Consider the following 16,541-nt stretch of genomic DNA (forward strand, 5'->3'; position numbering starts at 1 on the left):
GGATGATGGAGGGATGGATGATGGATGGATGGGTGATGGATGGATGATGGATGATGGATGATGGATGGATGGATGGATGGATGGATGGATGGATGATGGATGGATGATGGATGGATGGATGGATGGATGGATGGATGGATGGATGGATGGATGATGGATGGATGATGGAGGGATGATGGAGGGATGGATGATGGATAGATGGATGATGGACAGATGGATGATGGATGATGTATGATGGATGATGGATGGATGATGTATGATGGATGATGGAGGGATGATGGATGGATGGATGGATAATGGATGGATGATGGATGGATGGATGGATGGATGGATGATGGATGGATGGATGATGGATGGATGGATGGATGGATGATGGAGGGATGGATGGATGGATGGATGGATGGATGGATGGATGGATGGATGGATGATGGATGGATGGATGGATAGATGATGGATGGATGATGGATGGATGGATGATGATGGATGGATGATGGATGGATGATGGATGGATGGATGGATGGATGGATGGATGGATGGATGATGGATGGATGATGGATGGATGATGGATGGATGGATGGATGGATGGATGATGGATGGATGGATGGATGGATGGATGGATGGATGGATGGATGGAAGGATGGAAAGGTGGATGGATGTTGCTCCCGTTTGAGCAGCAGTTATTGCATGTCTGCCAATCACCCCAGAATCTTGGAACCGTTTGGGCTGGAAAAGCCCCCAGAATCTCTGAGTCACTCTGGAGCAGCCCTGTCCAGCCAGCACAGCCCCACCATAGTAGAGCAGGTGCTGTTTGCATTGTCACTTTGATTATCCCCAGCCCCTGCTCAGTCAGGGTCCTGGCAGGTGTTCAGTGTGTCCTGGCAGGGTAAATCTTGTCCATGGGACACTGCTGTGCCCAAACAGGCTGGAGCCATCTGACCTGTGCAACCCTCTGAGCCTGGTTTTGTGTTTCCTGGTTCTTCCTTCTCCACCAAAGCCCAGTACCATGGTGCTCTGCCAGGACTTCAGAGGAACTCTAATCTCTGTCCTGGCTCCAGCTCATCCCACAGGTGTGTCACAGTGGGTGAGGTGATGCAGCTGGAGATGCCCCAATTCAGTTGTCATTTCAACAAAAGCAGATGTTTTGGAGGGTTTGCAATGGTGCAGCTCTGACAGGCTCCCCATCCTCCCCAGGCCTGGAGCTCTGCTCCAGGCTCCCTCCAGAGGTTTTCCCCTAAACTCAGGAACATCCTGTGCCCTCCTTTTAGGGATTAGGACCATGTGGAGGCAAAGTGCATCACAGCAGAGATCCCTCACCCAGGATGGAATCTGGGGGTTGGAGAACAGTCCCCAGTATTTCCCTTTTTGATGCAGATGCTTTGAATTGTTACAGTTTCCCATACATTGAATCCCACACTTGGGTTGTTATGTGCAGAAAACAATTCCTGGTTGAATTTCTCAGATGTTTGTGTAATTCAGTGGAGATGCTGTGCTCTCAGCCAGTCCTAAAATGGGTGATACACCATGTTCCTTGGGTACATGCATTCATCTAGAATATATCCACAGCTGCTGAGATTATCCATGTGGTTGGTGGAAAGCAAAGCACCCAAGGTGTCTGTAATAAAGTGTAGGTGAGCACCAAGTTGTGTTTTCTGAGAAGAGCCTGTGGAATGTGGCACACATTTCTCTTTTCCAGCCCAGCATTCCCTGCAGTTGCTGCTCCCTGGGACTGGAGGTTTCCAGAGGCTCTGGGGCAGGAGGAACCAGCCCCTGTCCTGATACTGTTTGTCCAAAACTCCCAGATCTGTGGGTTCATTGCTCCTTTCTCCTGGAAACCCCACCAGCCCTGTCCAGCTCTGGCAGCAGCAGCCTGTGCTGCCCAACCCAGATTCCATTTGGGAACTGGGCATTAATGGTGGCTTGGGCATTTCTCTCTCCCCAGAATTCTGGGGAGCCAATTGCACTTTCTGGCTTTTCTTCCCCAGGGTTTGCAGCAGCTGCCCACAGATGGGCAGAGGGCTCATGGTTTTGCTGCCTGCAAAATTCAGCCTCAAAAGGGATCCTGTAGGAACATTTTTACCTTTTTTGCATCACATTGGAGGTTTTCCAAGACAAATCTGTCCACTCTGCAGGGCTGTGCAAATAATTGATATTCTTGGTTTTCTTGAAGCTCTGAAAAATTGAAAATTTCCTTTTCAGACTGAGCTGGAAGGAAAATAGATTGATCTGAATTTTTTTTTTTTTTTTTTTTTTTTTTTTTGTTGCCCAGGAAATAAGGAATATCTTTTTGGGTTTCACAGGCTCGAGTCAAACAGAATCTGGGGCTTGTAAGTGCTTCATTTAGATGTTGAGCACATCTTACAGTTCTTGCTTTAAAAAATAAATAGGATGTATTTTGCCTGTATGAATAAGAAAATTTTAAATGTCAGGGACTGTGTCACTTCCAGTTTTTGAAAATGAGTGTCATACTCTGCTGTGTGAATGGTGCAGCAGAAATGATACCAATCCATGCCATGATCTCACTGTAGCTCCACTTTGGGCTGGAAATCATTTCCCAGCAGCTCTGTGCCCTCATTTGTTTCATCTGCAGGAATGGTAGAGAGTGGGGGGTCACTCTGGTTGGTCCCACTGATGTTTGTCCCCCACAAACTGCTTGAAAAATCCATTTCTTAGCCCAAACAAGTGCTCAGAGGTGGAGATTGGGAGTGAGAAAGTGCCTGGTGCCATCCTGCCCTGGGGGGAGGCTCTGGGGAGGGCTGAGGGTCCCATCCCTGTGCCCTGGGCAGGGGGAGATGCTGCTGCAGCTTTCACAGCTCCACTGAACCAGGAAATGTTGTTTTCCCTCTTTATTTTCCAAACCACCATCGCTCTTGGGAAGCCAACAAAGCCACCCTCCCTTGGGGACACCAGCTTGGCCTTGTTGGGGTTTTTGGTAGTTTTTATTTAGATTTTTTTTTAACTTTTTTTTTTAAATCTTGGAGGTTTGTTTGTTTATTTGTTGATTTAGATCTGCTCAGGAAGTCGATCTGGTGATATTTATAGGATTTGTGGTTTGCTGATGGGGGTTATTTTGCAAGCAGAATTTCTAAGAATTCTACTTTCAGACTGCTTTTTCACCAACTTCATTTCCTCCCCTTCCTTTTCTTTTTCTCTTTTTACTATTTTTTCCTTACTTTTTTCTTATTTTTTTGTTTTTGGAGGGAGCCAAGCAGACAACTCCTTTTGAATTCCCCCCTGTAATTACTGCTCTTTTTTAAGTTTGAAGAAATTACCCAGCTTTTTGTGCCTTCCCCCTTTCTTACTTTTAGACCAATGTGGTTTGACTTTTTTTTTCCCTTTCCAAAGTAAAATTACCACCATTTCATGCCATTTAAACAAACCAGTCATACAAAACTGGGAGAGAAGGTGAAGTCCCACAGTTACCCACCCAATAGAGAATGTTTTGTTTCAACCCCACAGCCTGTCTATAAATGCTGCATGGGAGATTTTTAAAATTAGGATAAAATTTATGTTTTACAAGGGTAAAATGTATGTTTTGCAAATGCAAAGCCTTTCCCACAGGCATTGGAAGGAGATCTTGTGTGCCAGTTTTGGAGGGGATCCTTGGCCAAGGCCAGACCTCCTCATGGTGCTGTTACTGAAACCACCTCATTGCAATATTTATCAAATTATGCAATTTTTTTCTATTCTAGATCAAATTTTCTGCCATCAGTTGTATTTTGGAAGTGTTTAAATTTCCATTGCTTATCTCAGATTGAAGCAGAACAATTGCAGCACATTGCATCTCTGCAGTGCTGTTTGCTAAGGAGGGACCCAAAGCGTTCTTCAAAATTTACCAAAAAAGAGATAAAACCAACCCCAAAATTCTGTTTGGGGTACCATGACTGCCACTGACACTCAGAGGGCTGAGCTCTGACTGGAGCAGCTCCCTGGGGGCTCCACAGCCTTTGCAGGGCAGAGTCTCAGCCTTACCAAAGCTTCTTCCAAGTGCTTGCCCAGCTTGGCCAGCACTCCTTCCCAGCCCTTCCCTCGTGGCTCTGAGCTCCAGAACTGGGGCCAGGGCATGTCTCACCCTCTGAGCCTGAGCTTGGCACCAGCTGGGCTTGGTTTGAAGTTTTCCCAGTGCTGTGTGTGGGGTCTGTGTTCCCAGAGATGCATCTGTGTGTCCGTGCTGGTGGCAGCACCAGCAGCACTCTGAGGATCCCTGGGCAGTGGGGAGGTGCCTCTGGGTTTTCCTGGCTGGCATTTTCTCAGGGTCCTTTGGAAGGCTCAGGAAGCTGGATTGGAGCCTTGACAGGAGCTCAAGGTCCAGGTGGGCCTGGCTCTGCTGGGCCTGGCTCTGCCAGGCCTGGCTCTGCTGGTTCCTGCTGCTGTCACAGCTTGTCCTGCCCCGTGTGTGTCACTGCTGAGGCATGGCTGCTCTGGGCTGTATCCTCCCTGCCTGTCTGCTGGGGCTTGGCCATCCCTCTGTGTCTGGTTTGGAGGACAGGTGTCTGCCAATAAAGGCAGGAGCTTCTCTTTGAAATGGAGCATGTAAACCCCCTCCTTCCAAATTACTATAAATTTGAAATTAAGGGGCTCTCAGGCAAAGATATGGGAATTAGGAATAACAGTTCTTTACTAGGAAAATTAAAATAGAAATACAGTATTACAAAGAACAATCCCAAACCCTGCCAGAGTCAGAATCCAAGGTGACACCCGTCAGTCAGTCAGGGTGGTGGCACAGTCCCATTCAATGGTGGCTGCATCCTCCTGCAGTGGCAGATGTGGTTCAGCTGGAACAGTGCTCCTGGAGAAGGTGCAGTTTCCTCTGAAGCTCCAGGGATGATGTGGAAGGGTCTGGCTTTCCTCTGGAATGCAGTGGAAAGAAGGTGCCTTGGTGTCCAAAATCTCAGTTTTTCTCTGGGTAGGAAAGGCTTGGCTCCTGCCCTGGCTGGAGCATCTCCCAGTGGGATGATGGAATTTTATCAGCCATGCACTGGGACTCAGTGGCCATGAACAGGAGATATCTCCTGGAGGGAGGATGGGCTGTGGGAAGATAAAGATGATTGTCCCAGCTGGTTTAAAGATGGCCCATTAGCAGAGAATATGTGCCAGGAGATCAGGGGCACTGCCCCACCTGGTTTAACAGATGGGGACAGAATCCACCTTGCTGGCACATCAACCAAACACACTCTGTGAGAGCTCCAGGGCTCTCCTGGCTGGGCTGCACCTCAGGCAAATCCTCCTGAGCTTCATGGCCATCACTTCATGGCCTGCCAGCACTGCCTGGGGCTTTGCCTCTGCCCATCCCATCCCATCCCATCCCCATCCCCAAACCATCCCCATCCCATCCCTGCCCATGTGGGGCTGCACAGACTCTGGGTGGATGGAGCTGTTTGTGCAGGGGAAGGGTCCTTAGCCTGCCTCAGCTGAGCTGTGGGGAGAGAATTGGGGAATCCCAGAGTGCTTTGGATTGGGAGAGACCTTAGGGATCATCTTCCAACCTTCTGCAGGACACCTTCCACCATCCAGCTGCTCTGGGCACCCTGTGCCAGCCCTGCCCACCCTGCCAGGGAACAATTCCTGCCCAATATCCCATCCAGCCCTGCCCTCTGGCACTGGGAGCCATTCCCTGTGTGCTGTCCCTCCATCCCTTGTCCCCAGTCCCTCTCCAGCTCTCATGGAGCCCCTTTAGGCACTGGCAGGGGATCTGAGCTCTCCCTGGATACTTCTCCTCTCCCAGCCTGGCTCAGAGCAGAGGGGCTCCAGCCCTGGCAGCAGCTCATGGGCTCCTCTGGACTCTCCAGCAGATTCAGGGCCCCAGAGATGGGCACAGAGCCCAGGTGGGGTCTCACCAGGGTGGGAGGAAAGAGGAGAATCCTTGGCCACGTGCTGGGATGAGCCCAGCACACCAGAGCTGTGCCTGGGATGGGGCTCCCCCAAAACCCAACCCCAGCTCCTTCCCATCCCATCCCATCCCATCCCATCCCATCCCATCCCATCCCATCCCATCCCATCCCATCCCATCCCATCCCATCCCATCCCATCCCATCCCATCCCATCCCATCCCATCCCATCCCATCCCATCCCATCCCATCCCATCCCATCCCATCCCTTCTGCCTGGAGCTGCAGAGGCTGGAGCTGTGCAGGGAAGGTTCCTGGCACTGCCTGGGTGTGTGGAGCCCTCACAGCCCCAGCAGATGCTCCAGCAGAGGCCAGAGGTCCCAAATCCAGAACAAAACGTGTTGAACAAGGCTGAGATTCCCTGGATAAATCAGTCCTATTTTAATTTTTTTCCCTCCGTGTGCGTTTGTAGCTTGTTAGATATGTTTGTTTTCTCAACTTGGAAAAGTGCCTGTAATGGGATTTTTTAAAAAATTGATTTCCTGAGAGTTTCCTGTGAAATTGGAAGCCTTGAAAAATGTGTGGATTTCTGAAATGCTATCACATGGCTCTTTCACCCCTTTTTTCTCCCCCCAAGTAAAAAATAACAATACCTTCCAACCCCCCAAGGTTTCATTCCATATACATTTATTCTTCAAAAATATTTCCAGCTGTTTCTTTTGCTGGGAAACTCATGCCATCTGTAAACAACTGCTTGATGCACATAATTCTGTTGTTTTGCCTGGTCACTCTTATTTTCCAGCTTTTATGATATGAGAGTTCAGAGTAATCAGTAATGCCTTTTCTCCTCTTCACCCTCAATTTGATTATTTTTCTCATAAAGAACAGAGTAAGAGAGCACTGAGCAACAGGAGATGGAAAAAATATTTTGATTACTTTTGGGTTGCTTGTAATCAAGGAGTAACTCTTTAAATCCAGACCAATTTACTGCATTGATTTATTCATAATTTTAATTTCATGACTGTTTCAGGGAAAAACAAAAGTACACAACATTGAAGCCTTTTAATACTGGTTTGAACATTTGTAGTTTTAGGTTAAAATTTATTTAATGTTCTCTTTCTTCAGTTACTTCTGCTAGCATGTACTGCTTGAATCTCCCTGGGCTGCCAGGGGAGAAAAATTGAAATTCAAAGCACAAATTCTGCCAGTACTGTCAGCAAGTTCATAAAATTACCCATATGAATATTGCCTTGACTCAGAGGCCACTGTTCACAGCCCTCAAACCTTTCTGGGACTGCCTGGAGTGTGGGAACTGGGAGTGGGTGACAGGGACACCTGGGTCCTCTGGGGCTCAGCACCCACCCTGGATTCTTCCCCCCTCACTGATTTTGGTGTTTCCCCCCAAGTTTCAGCCCCATGTGTGCCTTTTCCATGTTTAAAATTCTACAGAAGAGCTTTTAATTCTGGGTTACAGAGGCAGCTCAGAAGTGAGCTGGATGCAGGCAGTAAATGATGGTTGTAAAATGGGAAGATAGTCAACAGTAGACAAGAAGTAAATCCAGTGAAACTGAATGAGAACAATTTCTAGACTTTAATTGTGATTTTTTTTTATTAGTATTGTTTACCTACATGTAGTTTTAGTAGTTTTAACCTCCATTGTGCAACTTGTTCTGTCCCAGATGAGAATCTGGGGAGAAGCCTGAGGATATTGAGTTTGCAAGACCAAAAAAAAAAAAAAAAATTTAAAAAAAACCAACCCCACAAACAAACAAACCCCCTAAAAAACCACCAAACCCAAAAACCAAAATAATAACAATAATAAACAGAAACAAAAGAAAGAGAGAAAATTAAAAGTAATTCTGCCAATACAAAGAGCATTGGAATCAGCAGTGAGGGTCCTTGGGCTGAGGCTGAAGGCTCACAGCCAGAGCAGAGGGGATCATTCCCATATTGGCTTCTCCAGTGGGACCCTGTGCTCACAGCTGACCTTTGTGATGGGCTCATCCCCTCCCTCCCTGGATTTGTCATTAGTGTTTGTTATTAATTAGTAATTGGGGGGCACCCTGTGCCTTCCTAGTGTGTGGGAGGTGCAGGAGGGGAGCGGGAGGACCATGGCAGCTGTTAATGATCCCCAGGGCTAATGAGCACAGGGCTGGCACTGGAGCAGGGCAGTGCACAGCCCTGGGGCACTGGGACAGCCTGCCCAGGCTGCAGGTGAGGGTGCAGGGTGCCCTGCCCCAGTGCTGGTCCCTCAGTGCCACTGCTGTGTGCTGCTGCCCAGCTTCAGCTCCTCCTGGGCACGTGTCCTCGGGGTGCTGGCCACCCACAGGAAGGGATGTGGCCAGGCTGGGCTGATGCTGTGTCCACAGCCAGAAACTGCTCTGATTTGGGTTTGCCTCAGCCACCATCTCCAGCAGCTGTTTGTGGTGGAGGAGCTCACAGGGGTGAGGGGGTGCTCAGTAATCTCATGGCCTTTGGTCTGCTCAGGCACTGCCCAGAGTGAATGCCAGAGGCACCTAGTGGGGAATCTGGGCTCCCTGTGTCCCCAGGCACCCAGCACTGGCATGCTCTGTCTGTCACCACAAGGGTGCTGGGGACAGATCATGTCCCTGTAGGTGGTCACAGTCAGCTTGGTGCCTTCCCAGGGATGAACTTGCTGGAAATCTCAACATTAAAGCACCTCTTCTAAAGCTTGGCCTAAGTGATGTGCATGGCCAGGAGCACTGAGCCCTTCCTCTGGCACTGCAGCCCAGGTGTGCTCACTGTCACTGTCACTCAGGGATGGTCCCTGGGTGTTTGGGGCCATCCTGTCCCAGATGTGCCCTGGCTGTGGCAGCACAGCCTCTGTGCCTGCCATGCTGTCTCTGCCTTTGCCTTCTGCTGCCCTCAGCAGCAAACCCTCCATGGGCTCTTCTCAGAGGGGTCAAAACTCTGAGATGTTTGCTAACTGCTGGGCTTTCCCTGCTGGAAGAGGGAACAAGCACTGGCTTTTCCCAGGGCAGGGCTGCAGCTGAGTACAAGGGTGAGATTCCCCTGGCTGCTCCCAAGGAATCCTGACCCTGAAGCTGCCACCAGCATCCCCCACCCCAGTGTTGCTCCATGGCCAGGATGGAGGGGGTTTGCAGACCCCACAGTGGATTTTGGGGGGTTAGGGAACCCTCACTCTGGAGCTTGGCTCAGCTGTGGGACTAGGCAGATGCCTCAGGGAGAGCTCACATTTCCTCCTTGCAGATATTTTTTTTATTATTATCATTTTGGTTGTTTCTTGAGGGAAAGATGCAGCTGAGGAAATAAGCAGTGCATTCCTCCAGTCCCAGGAACTTGTTCTTGAGTGGAAAGTTCATCCCTTTTGGAGGCTGCCTGTTGGGTTGGCAAAGGCAAAGGATGAGGAGGGGATGAGGCACAGCAGCCTGAGGCACTGGAGATCTTTGCCATTCATGCAGGGGATGCCCTGGCTCTGGGAATCAGAGGAAACAGCCTCAAGTTGAGCCAGGGAAGGTGTAGGTTTGATATTAGGAAGAATTTCCTCATGGAGAGGGTGGTCAGGCATGGGAACAGCTGCTCAGGGCAGTGGTGGAATCACCATCCCTGGGAATGTGCCAGTGTGGATGTGGCACCTGGGGACAGGGGTTGGTGCTGGGGAAGGTGGACCCAGTGATCTCAGATAACCTCAGAGTGGAGCACAGCTCTGCTTGGATCACCCCTGGGCTCAGCCTTGTGTCCTTCTCTCAAAATCCAGGGCTTGTGTTCCTCAGCATCTGCTGACTTGGCAGGAGGAAACAAAAACCCAGATTTGAAAGGGGCATGGGCACATTTATGGCTCCTTGTGCTCTGCAGATGTTTTGGTGTGATGTGGAGCTGCTCTGCTCTTTTCTCCCCTCCTATTTAATAAAAATTAAATAGGAAACTGCCTATGTCTTGCTCTTTGTTTAAAGAAAAGAAAAAAGGAAAAAAAAAAAAAAAAAAGCACTTCCTGCATTTTTTGTGGCTCTGAAGTTAATAACCGCAGACAGTGCAGGTAGCAGGCCTGCAGTTATTTTTATGGCACATTCCTGGGTCAGACCTGTTTTCAGTTACTTCTCTCTTTGCCAAATTTTAATTATTTGGGGTGAAATTTTCCATGCTGGGTGCTGCTGGCTCCTTCCAAAACTGAACGTGTGGTTTGTGTTTGGACAAAAATTACTCAGCTGTTTCTGGGAAGGCATTTGGGGGAAAGCAGGGTGAGGGTTTGGGTTTTTTTTCCTTTTTTTCTCTCAGGTAAACAAACAACTCTGCCCTTTTCCCTCTGGAGAGGGAAGGTGCTGTGGCAGAGCTGCTGGGGTGAGCAGGGTCTGCTCCTCCTGTGACCCCCAGGCAGAATCAGGGACCTCTTCCTTTGGGATGGGGCTCAGAGGCAAATCATAGGGGGTGCCTGTGTCTGAATAAATAAATGATGCATGGATTGGAGCCCTTTTCCCCTGGGGAGGGCTGTGGCAGTGCTTTGGGGGTCTCCTGGTGCCCCCATCCCATCCATAGGACCTGATCTGGAGGGGCCTCCAATGCAAATCCAAGAGATTTGAATAATTGTTTCTAATCATAATTTAAGTGATCAGGCAGAAAGCCCATGCTTAAATCGTCTGAAATCTCATTTCACATTTTTATTGCTTTTAGTTTTGGTGTTTTGGTTTTTTATTTTGTTTTGCTGTAACTGTTAAAATGTTGGAGTTTTTTTCCCAATATAGTGTAACCCTCTTGATAAACATGGATTTCTCAGGTCAGTTCTACATCTGCTTGGACTCCAATTTTTTGACACGTTCTCCTGTTAGGAGATGTTGACTGATACATTTCTTATTTATCACAATTCACTTTTTGCTTACAACTCGAGTGGAGGAGCATATGGCCTGAAACCACATTCTGCTTGTGTGCGTTTTCATTTAAAGGATATTTATTAGCATGAGTTAAACAAAACTACACTGAACACACCCAATATGTAGAAAAGCAACTTTAGGGAATAACATTTTGAATTGTGAATGATTTTATGGGGCAGATTGTGTGACATTCTGCACCCCACACCCGACCCCCTGCTCATCAGCAGATGCAAATTCTGCTCCTCTCCTTTTTCAGTTAGAAATTAGGAAATCAGCAAAATCAATTACTTGGGTAAATGAGAGTGCAGGAGATTCTAAATGTAAGCACAGGAGATTTCTGTTCCTCTCCATAAAGCAGTTATTTGTTGGGAGCTGCTCTGACCCATTTTGGCACATTCTGGTTAAACTGTGACTTCCAGCCTTCCACTTTTAGTCCCCAAATGCCACTTCTTAGAATTTATATGGAATATTTTAGTTTAAATTGATTTTATTTTTGAATAGACAGGTTGAGAGAGCTGGGGGTGCTCACCTGGAGAGGAGAATGACCCAGGGAGAGCTCAGAGCCCCTGGATCCCTGGCAGTGCCCAAGGCCAGGCTGGACACTGGGACAGTGGGAGGGGTCCCTGCATGGCAGGGGTGGCACTGGATGGGCTTTAAGGCTCCCTCCACTCCAAACCAGTCTGGGATTCTGTGGATTTGCTTGTTTCAGCATCCAGAAACATTTAAGGCAGCTTGATGTGATGTCATTCAGGCTTAGCTTGATGTTTTTGTCTAATGGATCATCTCCAGGAGCACCTGATGTGAAACCATCAAGATGAGAGCCCTTACCTGTTGTGGTTCCCTTCTTTCCTCACTTTTTCTCTCAAAATAAGGGAACTCCTCAGCCCTGGGGATTGTTGGGGTGTCTGTGCAAGGCCAGGGGCTGGATTCCATCATCCTCATGGGTCAGAGTATCCTTCCAGCTCAGGATATCCCATGTTTCAGCAGGCAGTTTTCCCCTGGAATTCTCCTGGCAGGAGCCTCACAAGGTCCCTGTGATCCAAAATGTGGCTCTTGGGTTGTGCACAAAGCCCTTTGTACATACAGAGATTGGGAGGTTCCCATCTCTGGGGGATTTTGGGCCTCAGCACCCCCAGCACCCCACAAGGTTTCTGCCCTGGCTCTGTATTAAGTCTCCTTTTCTCCCTTTCCCCCCTTTCTTTGTACATACAAATCTAATCTTCTAGAAAATGCCCCGAAGGTTTGAGCAATCTACCAGTTGCAGGAACCCATAAGCTTTTTTTTTTTTCCTTTTTTTTTTCCCATTGTGTAAGCATGACAAATCATTAATTTTTGATTGATTGCTTTGAATTATGGGTGCTCTGACATCCTTTCTGTAGCTGAACAGCTGTATAACAAATGAACATATCAGTGCTCACAAAAGATTGGAGATCTAACAGAAGCAATTACATTGTCAGCTCCTCCCTTCTGGCTTTTCCCAGGCAATGGAGAGAAGAAATTTTTTAACAGAAATTCCTCAAGTGGCTCACAATAATAATAATCATCATCATAATAATAAAAAAATACTTTTTTGTAATTGAATTAGATTTTTTGTCTCTTCATTTCCAGTGGATTTCATATCCCTTCAGAAGCCAGGTTGTGTTTCTGCTTTGTGTAATTTGGAGAATCCCTTTGAAGAAAATTTTACATAAGAATTTAAAAAAAATAAAATCAAATTGCAAATTTTGTTTTGGTTGCTATTCCTTTAAGATTTGAGAATTGCACCACTGCACTAAATGTGACCTCCATAACTTTTAAATTAAGAATTTATGCTGGCTTGAAATTTATGAAATATTTCAGCATGAAAGAAAGCCTTTTTCCCTCAGGAAAATTGAGCAATAAATCACAGCACTCTCGATTTACTGCCCTACAGCCAGCCAAAGATAGGATTTTTTTCCTTCCCCCCTTCGTTCTGAAAAAAAAAAAATAAAAAACATAAAAAAATGTAATCATATAAGACAGCTTAGCTGCTATCCTCCCACTCTCTAGAATTTTTAATTTCAGCTGTTTCTGCTTGGATTTATTTCCAATATTCCTGCTCGGCTTTTCAATTTCCTCAGTTATTAAATTTTAATTCAGTGCATTAGCATTTAAATTAAAAAAGGGTTTATTTTATCAAAATCGTTGGCTGGCCCCCATCCTGCTGCACATGAATTGCCTGTTTCTGCCATTTGCAGAAAATGTGAAATGCAGCTAATATATTTTAACTTGTATTTGCACAAATTCAGAAATAAAATTTCTGGGATTGGAATAATATTGTCTTTCCAAGGAAGGCTCTCATCAGTGAGCTGGGGAAGGAGGCAAGAGGAGATGCTGGGCCTGCAGGGCTGATTTGGGCATGGGGCTAGTGAGGGGAGGGGCTGGGCTAACAGGAGGAGGGTTTGGCTAACAGGAGGAGGGGTTTGGCTAACCGGAGGAGGGGCTGGGCTAACAGGAGGGCTTGGCTAACAGGAGGAGGGTTTGGCTAACAGGAGGAGGGTTTGGCTAATAGGAGGAGGGGCTGGGCTAATAGGAGGAGGGGTTGGCTAACAGGAGGAGGGGCTGGGCTAACAGGAGGGCTTGGCTAACAGGAGGAGGGTTTGGCTAATAGGAGGAGGGGCTGGGCTAACAGGAGGAGGGGTTGGCTAACAGGAGGAGGGGCTGGGCTAACAGGAGGAGGGTTTGGCTAACAGGAGGAGGGGTTGGCTACCCTTGCAGCCAGAGGCAGCCATTGGGACCAGTGGCCATTGGTGGTTCCCAGCTGGCCGTGGCTGTGTCCCAGACCATGGCTGGAGCCTTGGGCAGTGACAGGAGCTGGGGCTCAGCCCCTGGGCAGCCCGGGCTCAGCCCAGGGCTCTGCTGCAGCTCCTGGGGAGCCCCAGGGTCTGGGGGAGCCCCAGCGGGGCAGGAGGGGCTGCAGAGCTGCCTCGTCCTTCTGCACTCACCAGCTTTGGTTTGCTCTCCTAGGCCGACGAGAGCAGCAGCAGCGGGCGGAGGAGCTCGTCCAGCAGGTAGGGCTGGGCTGAGGGCTGAGGGGCTGAGTGTGGGCTGTGGGGTGGGATGTGGGCTGTGATGTGGGGTGTGATGTGGGATGGGACGTGGTGCTGGGATGTGGGATGTGATGTGGTGGCTGGAATGTGTTGCATGGGTTCTGAGATGTGGTGGCTGGAATGTAGTGCTGGGATGTGGGATGGGGTGCTGGGATATGATGCTGGCCTGTGGTGCTGGGATGTTCTGGGTGGGATGTGATGGCTGGGATGTGCTGGCTGGGCTCTGGGATGTGCTGGCTGGGATATGATGCTGGGATGTGTTGGCTGGGCTCTGGGATGTGGTGCTGGGATGTGCTGGGTGGGATGTGATGGCTGGGATGTGCTGGTTGGGCTCTGGGATGTGGTGCTGGGATGTGCTGGGTGGGATGTGATGGCTGGGATGTGCTGGTTGGGCTCTGGGATGTGATGCTGGGATGTGCTGGGTGGGATATGATGCTGGGATGTGCTGGCTGGGCTCTGGGATGTGGTGCTGGGATGTGCTGGGTGGGATGTGATGGCTGGGATGTGCTGGCTGGGCTCTGGGATGTGCTGGCTGGGATATGATGCTGGGATGTGCTGGCTGGGCTCTGGGATGTGGTGCTGGGATGTGCTGGCTGGGCTCTGGGATGTGGTGCTGGGATGTGCTGGCTGGGCTCTGGGATGTGGTGCTGGGATGTGCTGGGTGGGATGTGATGGCTGGGATGTGCTGGCTGGGCTCTGGGCTGTGCTGGCTGGGCTCTGGGATGTGCTGGGTGGGATATGATGCTGGGATGTGCTGGCTGGGCTCTGGGATAGGATGCTGGGATGTGCTGGCTGGGCTCTGGGATGTGCTGGCTGTGGGTGCAGCCCTGCACAGATGTGCTCTCCCTGCTGGAGATGGGGTGGCCAAGAGTGTCCAGGCAGGGACAGGTGGGAGCTGTCAGGGCCCAGGGTCCATGCAGCCCTTCCTGGACACAGCTGAAGGATGGATGTGGGATGTGGCCTTGTCCTGGCCCTGGGCACTGAAAGCAGAGGTGCTTTGTGTGTGCTGTGGGGAGTTGCAGCTGAGTGCCCCCAGAGTGAGGCTCTTGGATGGAGACCTTAGGACCCTTCTGTCCTTCAGAAGGAGAGGACAGAGGTGGCCCAGCTCTAGCCCCTGTAATCTCTGTAATGAGAGGTGGGTCTGCCCTGGGCTGTGGCCTCCTGTCCCCTCCAGGGCCTGGAAAGCACTGTGAAAGTTTCATTCCTTGGATGGAGCTGGTGCCGCCGTGTAAAAGCACATCCTGGTAGGAGCTGGGAGAGGCTGTGGTGCTGATCTGTCCCTGCCTCCCACTGCTGGCCATGCACAGTCCCAGCAGTGCCCCAGCTCTGCCAGTGCCATTTCAGGACAAAACACCCTCATTCCTGGCAGGTTTTCTTTTCAGCTGGCACTGCCTGGCATGGAACATGTCTGGGGTGTCCCTGAGCTGGGCAGAGGTGAGCACTGGGCATCTGGCACAGGGGAAACTCTCACTTTGGGGTGGCTCATCTGTGGTGCAGCAGTGTGGCTCAGAGCACTCACTGGGAGTTAGCCTGAAGAAGTCTTGTAAGGAAAGCACAGGCTGAGGAGCAAGGGGAAAGGAGCCAGGCACCCCTTCCTTCCCCTGGAGTCTATTCCAACCTTTCATTCAGTTTTGCATCTCTCAATGGAGGCTTGCCTCAGCTGGTGGACAAGTGCATTCTCCATGTGGGAGCAATGTCACCTTTGGGGTGTCTGTGTCACCTTTGGGGTGCCCATCTCACCTTTGGGGTGCCCTTGGAGCTCCTGGTGAGGTGGGAGAACTTCCCTCTCTTTTCCCTGTTCCTTTGTATGTCCAGAGGAGTGTGAGGCTGGTCACTGCTTTTTTTCCTTGTAGAAAAGTGGAAACAAAACCTCCTTTATCATCTACCTGACTGCACAAAACGTGGTCAAAGAAAGGAGAATGGCCAAGTCCATTTAAAATGAATAAAACAGAATCAAAACATAATATTTCAAGAAAGCTCTGTCAGTGATTGAAGGTGGAAATGTGACTCTGAATCTGTGAGGTCGTCAGTGGATGGAGACACAAGATGGATGTTTCTTAAAGTCATTGCTACTTGAACCCTCACTAATTGCAAACTATCAAGGAAGCTTTTAAAAATTAATTTCTATCAGTAAAAATATAAGCAAAAATAAAATAGTATAATATAATATAGTATAATGTAGTTAATATAATAAGAGTAAAATTGCCTGGATTTTATCTTCCTGCAATATTTCTGTTTCACAGTAGCAGGCTTGGTGCTAAGGGGATGACTGTGGTATTGGGTCAATCCTATTTTTCTTTTTTTACTGCAGTGAATTGATTTTATTCTGTTTGAAGCAAGCAGTGAAAGCTCTGAAGGCTCAGGGGTGTGTGATCCCACCACCCCCAGCTCCAGGGGCCTGGGGAAGAGCAGGGTCAGGGTGTGCAGCTGGCAGCTCATGGTGGCAGGGAGCACTCACTGTTCTCCTCCCTCATTCACTCCTGTGTCCCTGCTGCACACTGAGCACTCAGGAATGGGAGATTTTAAAAGGTGAAGAGAATTCTTAGGAGCACAACAAGCCCCTTACTTGAAGGCAGCCAGAAGAGAGATGGCTGCTTGCCTTGGGGAAGATGACAACTAAGAGACAACCTGACAAAGCTGTGCATGTTTTTGAACACTCCAGAAAAGGTAGATCAGAGGCTTCTCTCTTCCTTTTGCAAGGAAAAAAGAGACAGTCAACAAAATTAAAAAGCAGCAAATTAAAAGCCAATAAAAGCAGGATGTTTTCCTGCATGATGGGCAGCAGTGTGATGGGTGTGATGG

At 49.0% G+C, this 16,541-nt stretch overlaps 1 protein-coding gene across 27 annotated transcripts in view; it reads left to right on the forward strand.

Annotated features, from left to right (window-relative positions):
* The window catches only part of ZNF618 (zinc finger protein 618), a 152,240-nt gene that overhangs the window by 54,503 nt on the left and 81,196 nt on the right, over positions 1–16,541 (forward strand). For all 27 annotated transcript variants that reach the window (XM_079324059.1, XM_079324039.1, XM_079324045.1 and 24 more), the window contains exon 2: positions 13,657–13,700. In XM_079324059.1, coding sequence (XP_079180185.1) covers positions 13,657–13,700 — 44 coding nt within the window. The remainder of the gene's footprint in view (positions 1–13,656; positions 13,701–16,541) is intronic.

Source organism: Erithacus rubecula (assembly GCF_903797595.1).
Source record: "Erithacus rubecula genome assembly, chromosome: 21".
In the NCBI taxonomy this organism is placed as follows: domain Eukaryota; kingdom Metazoa; phylum Chordata; class Aves; order Passeriformes; family Muscicapidae; genus Erithacus; species Erithacus rubecula.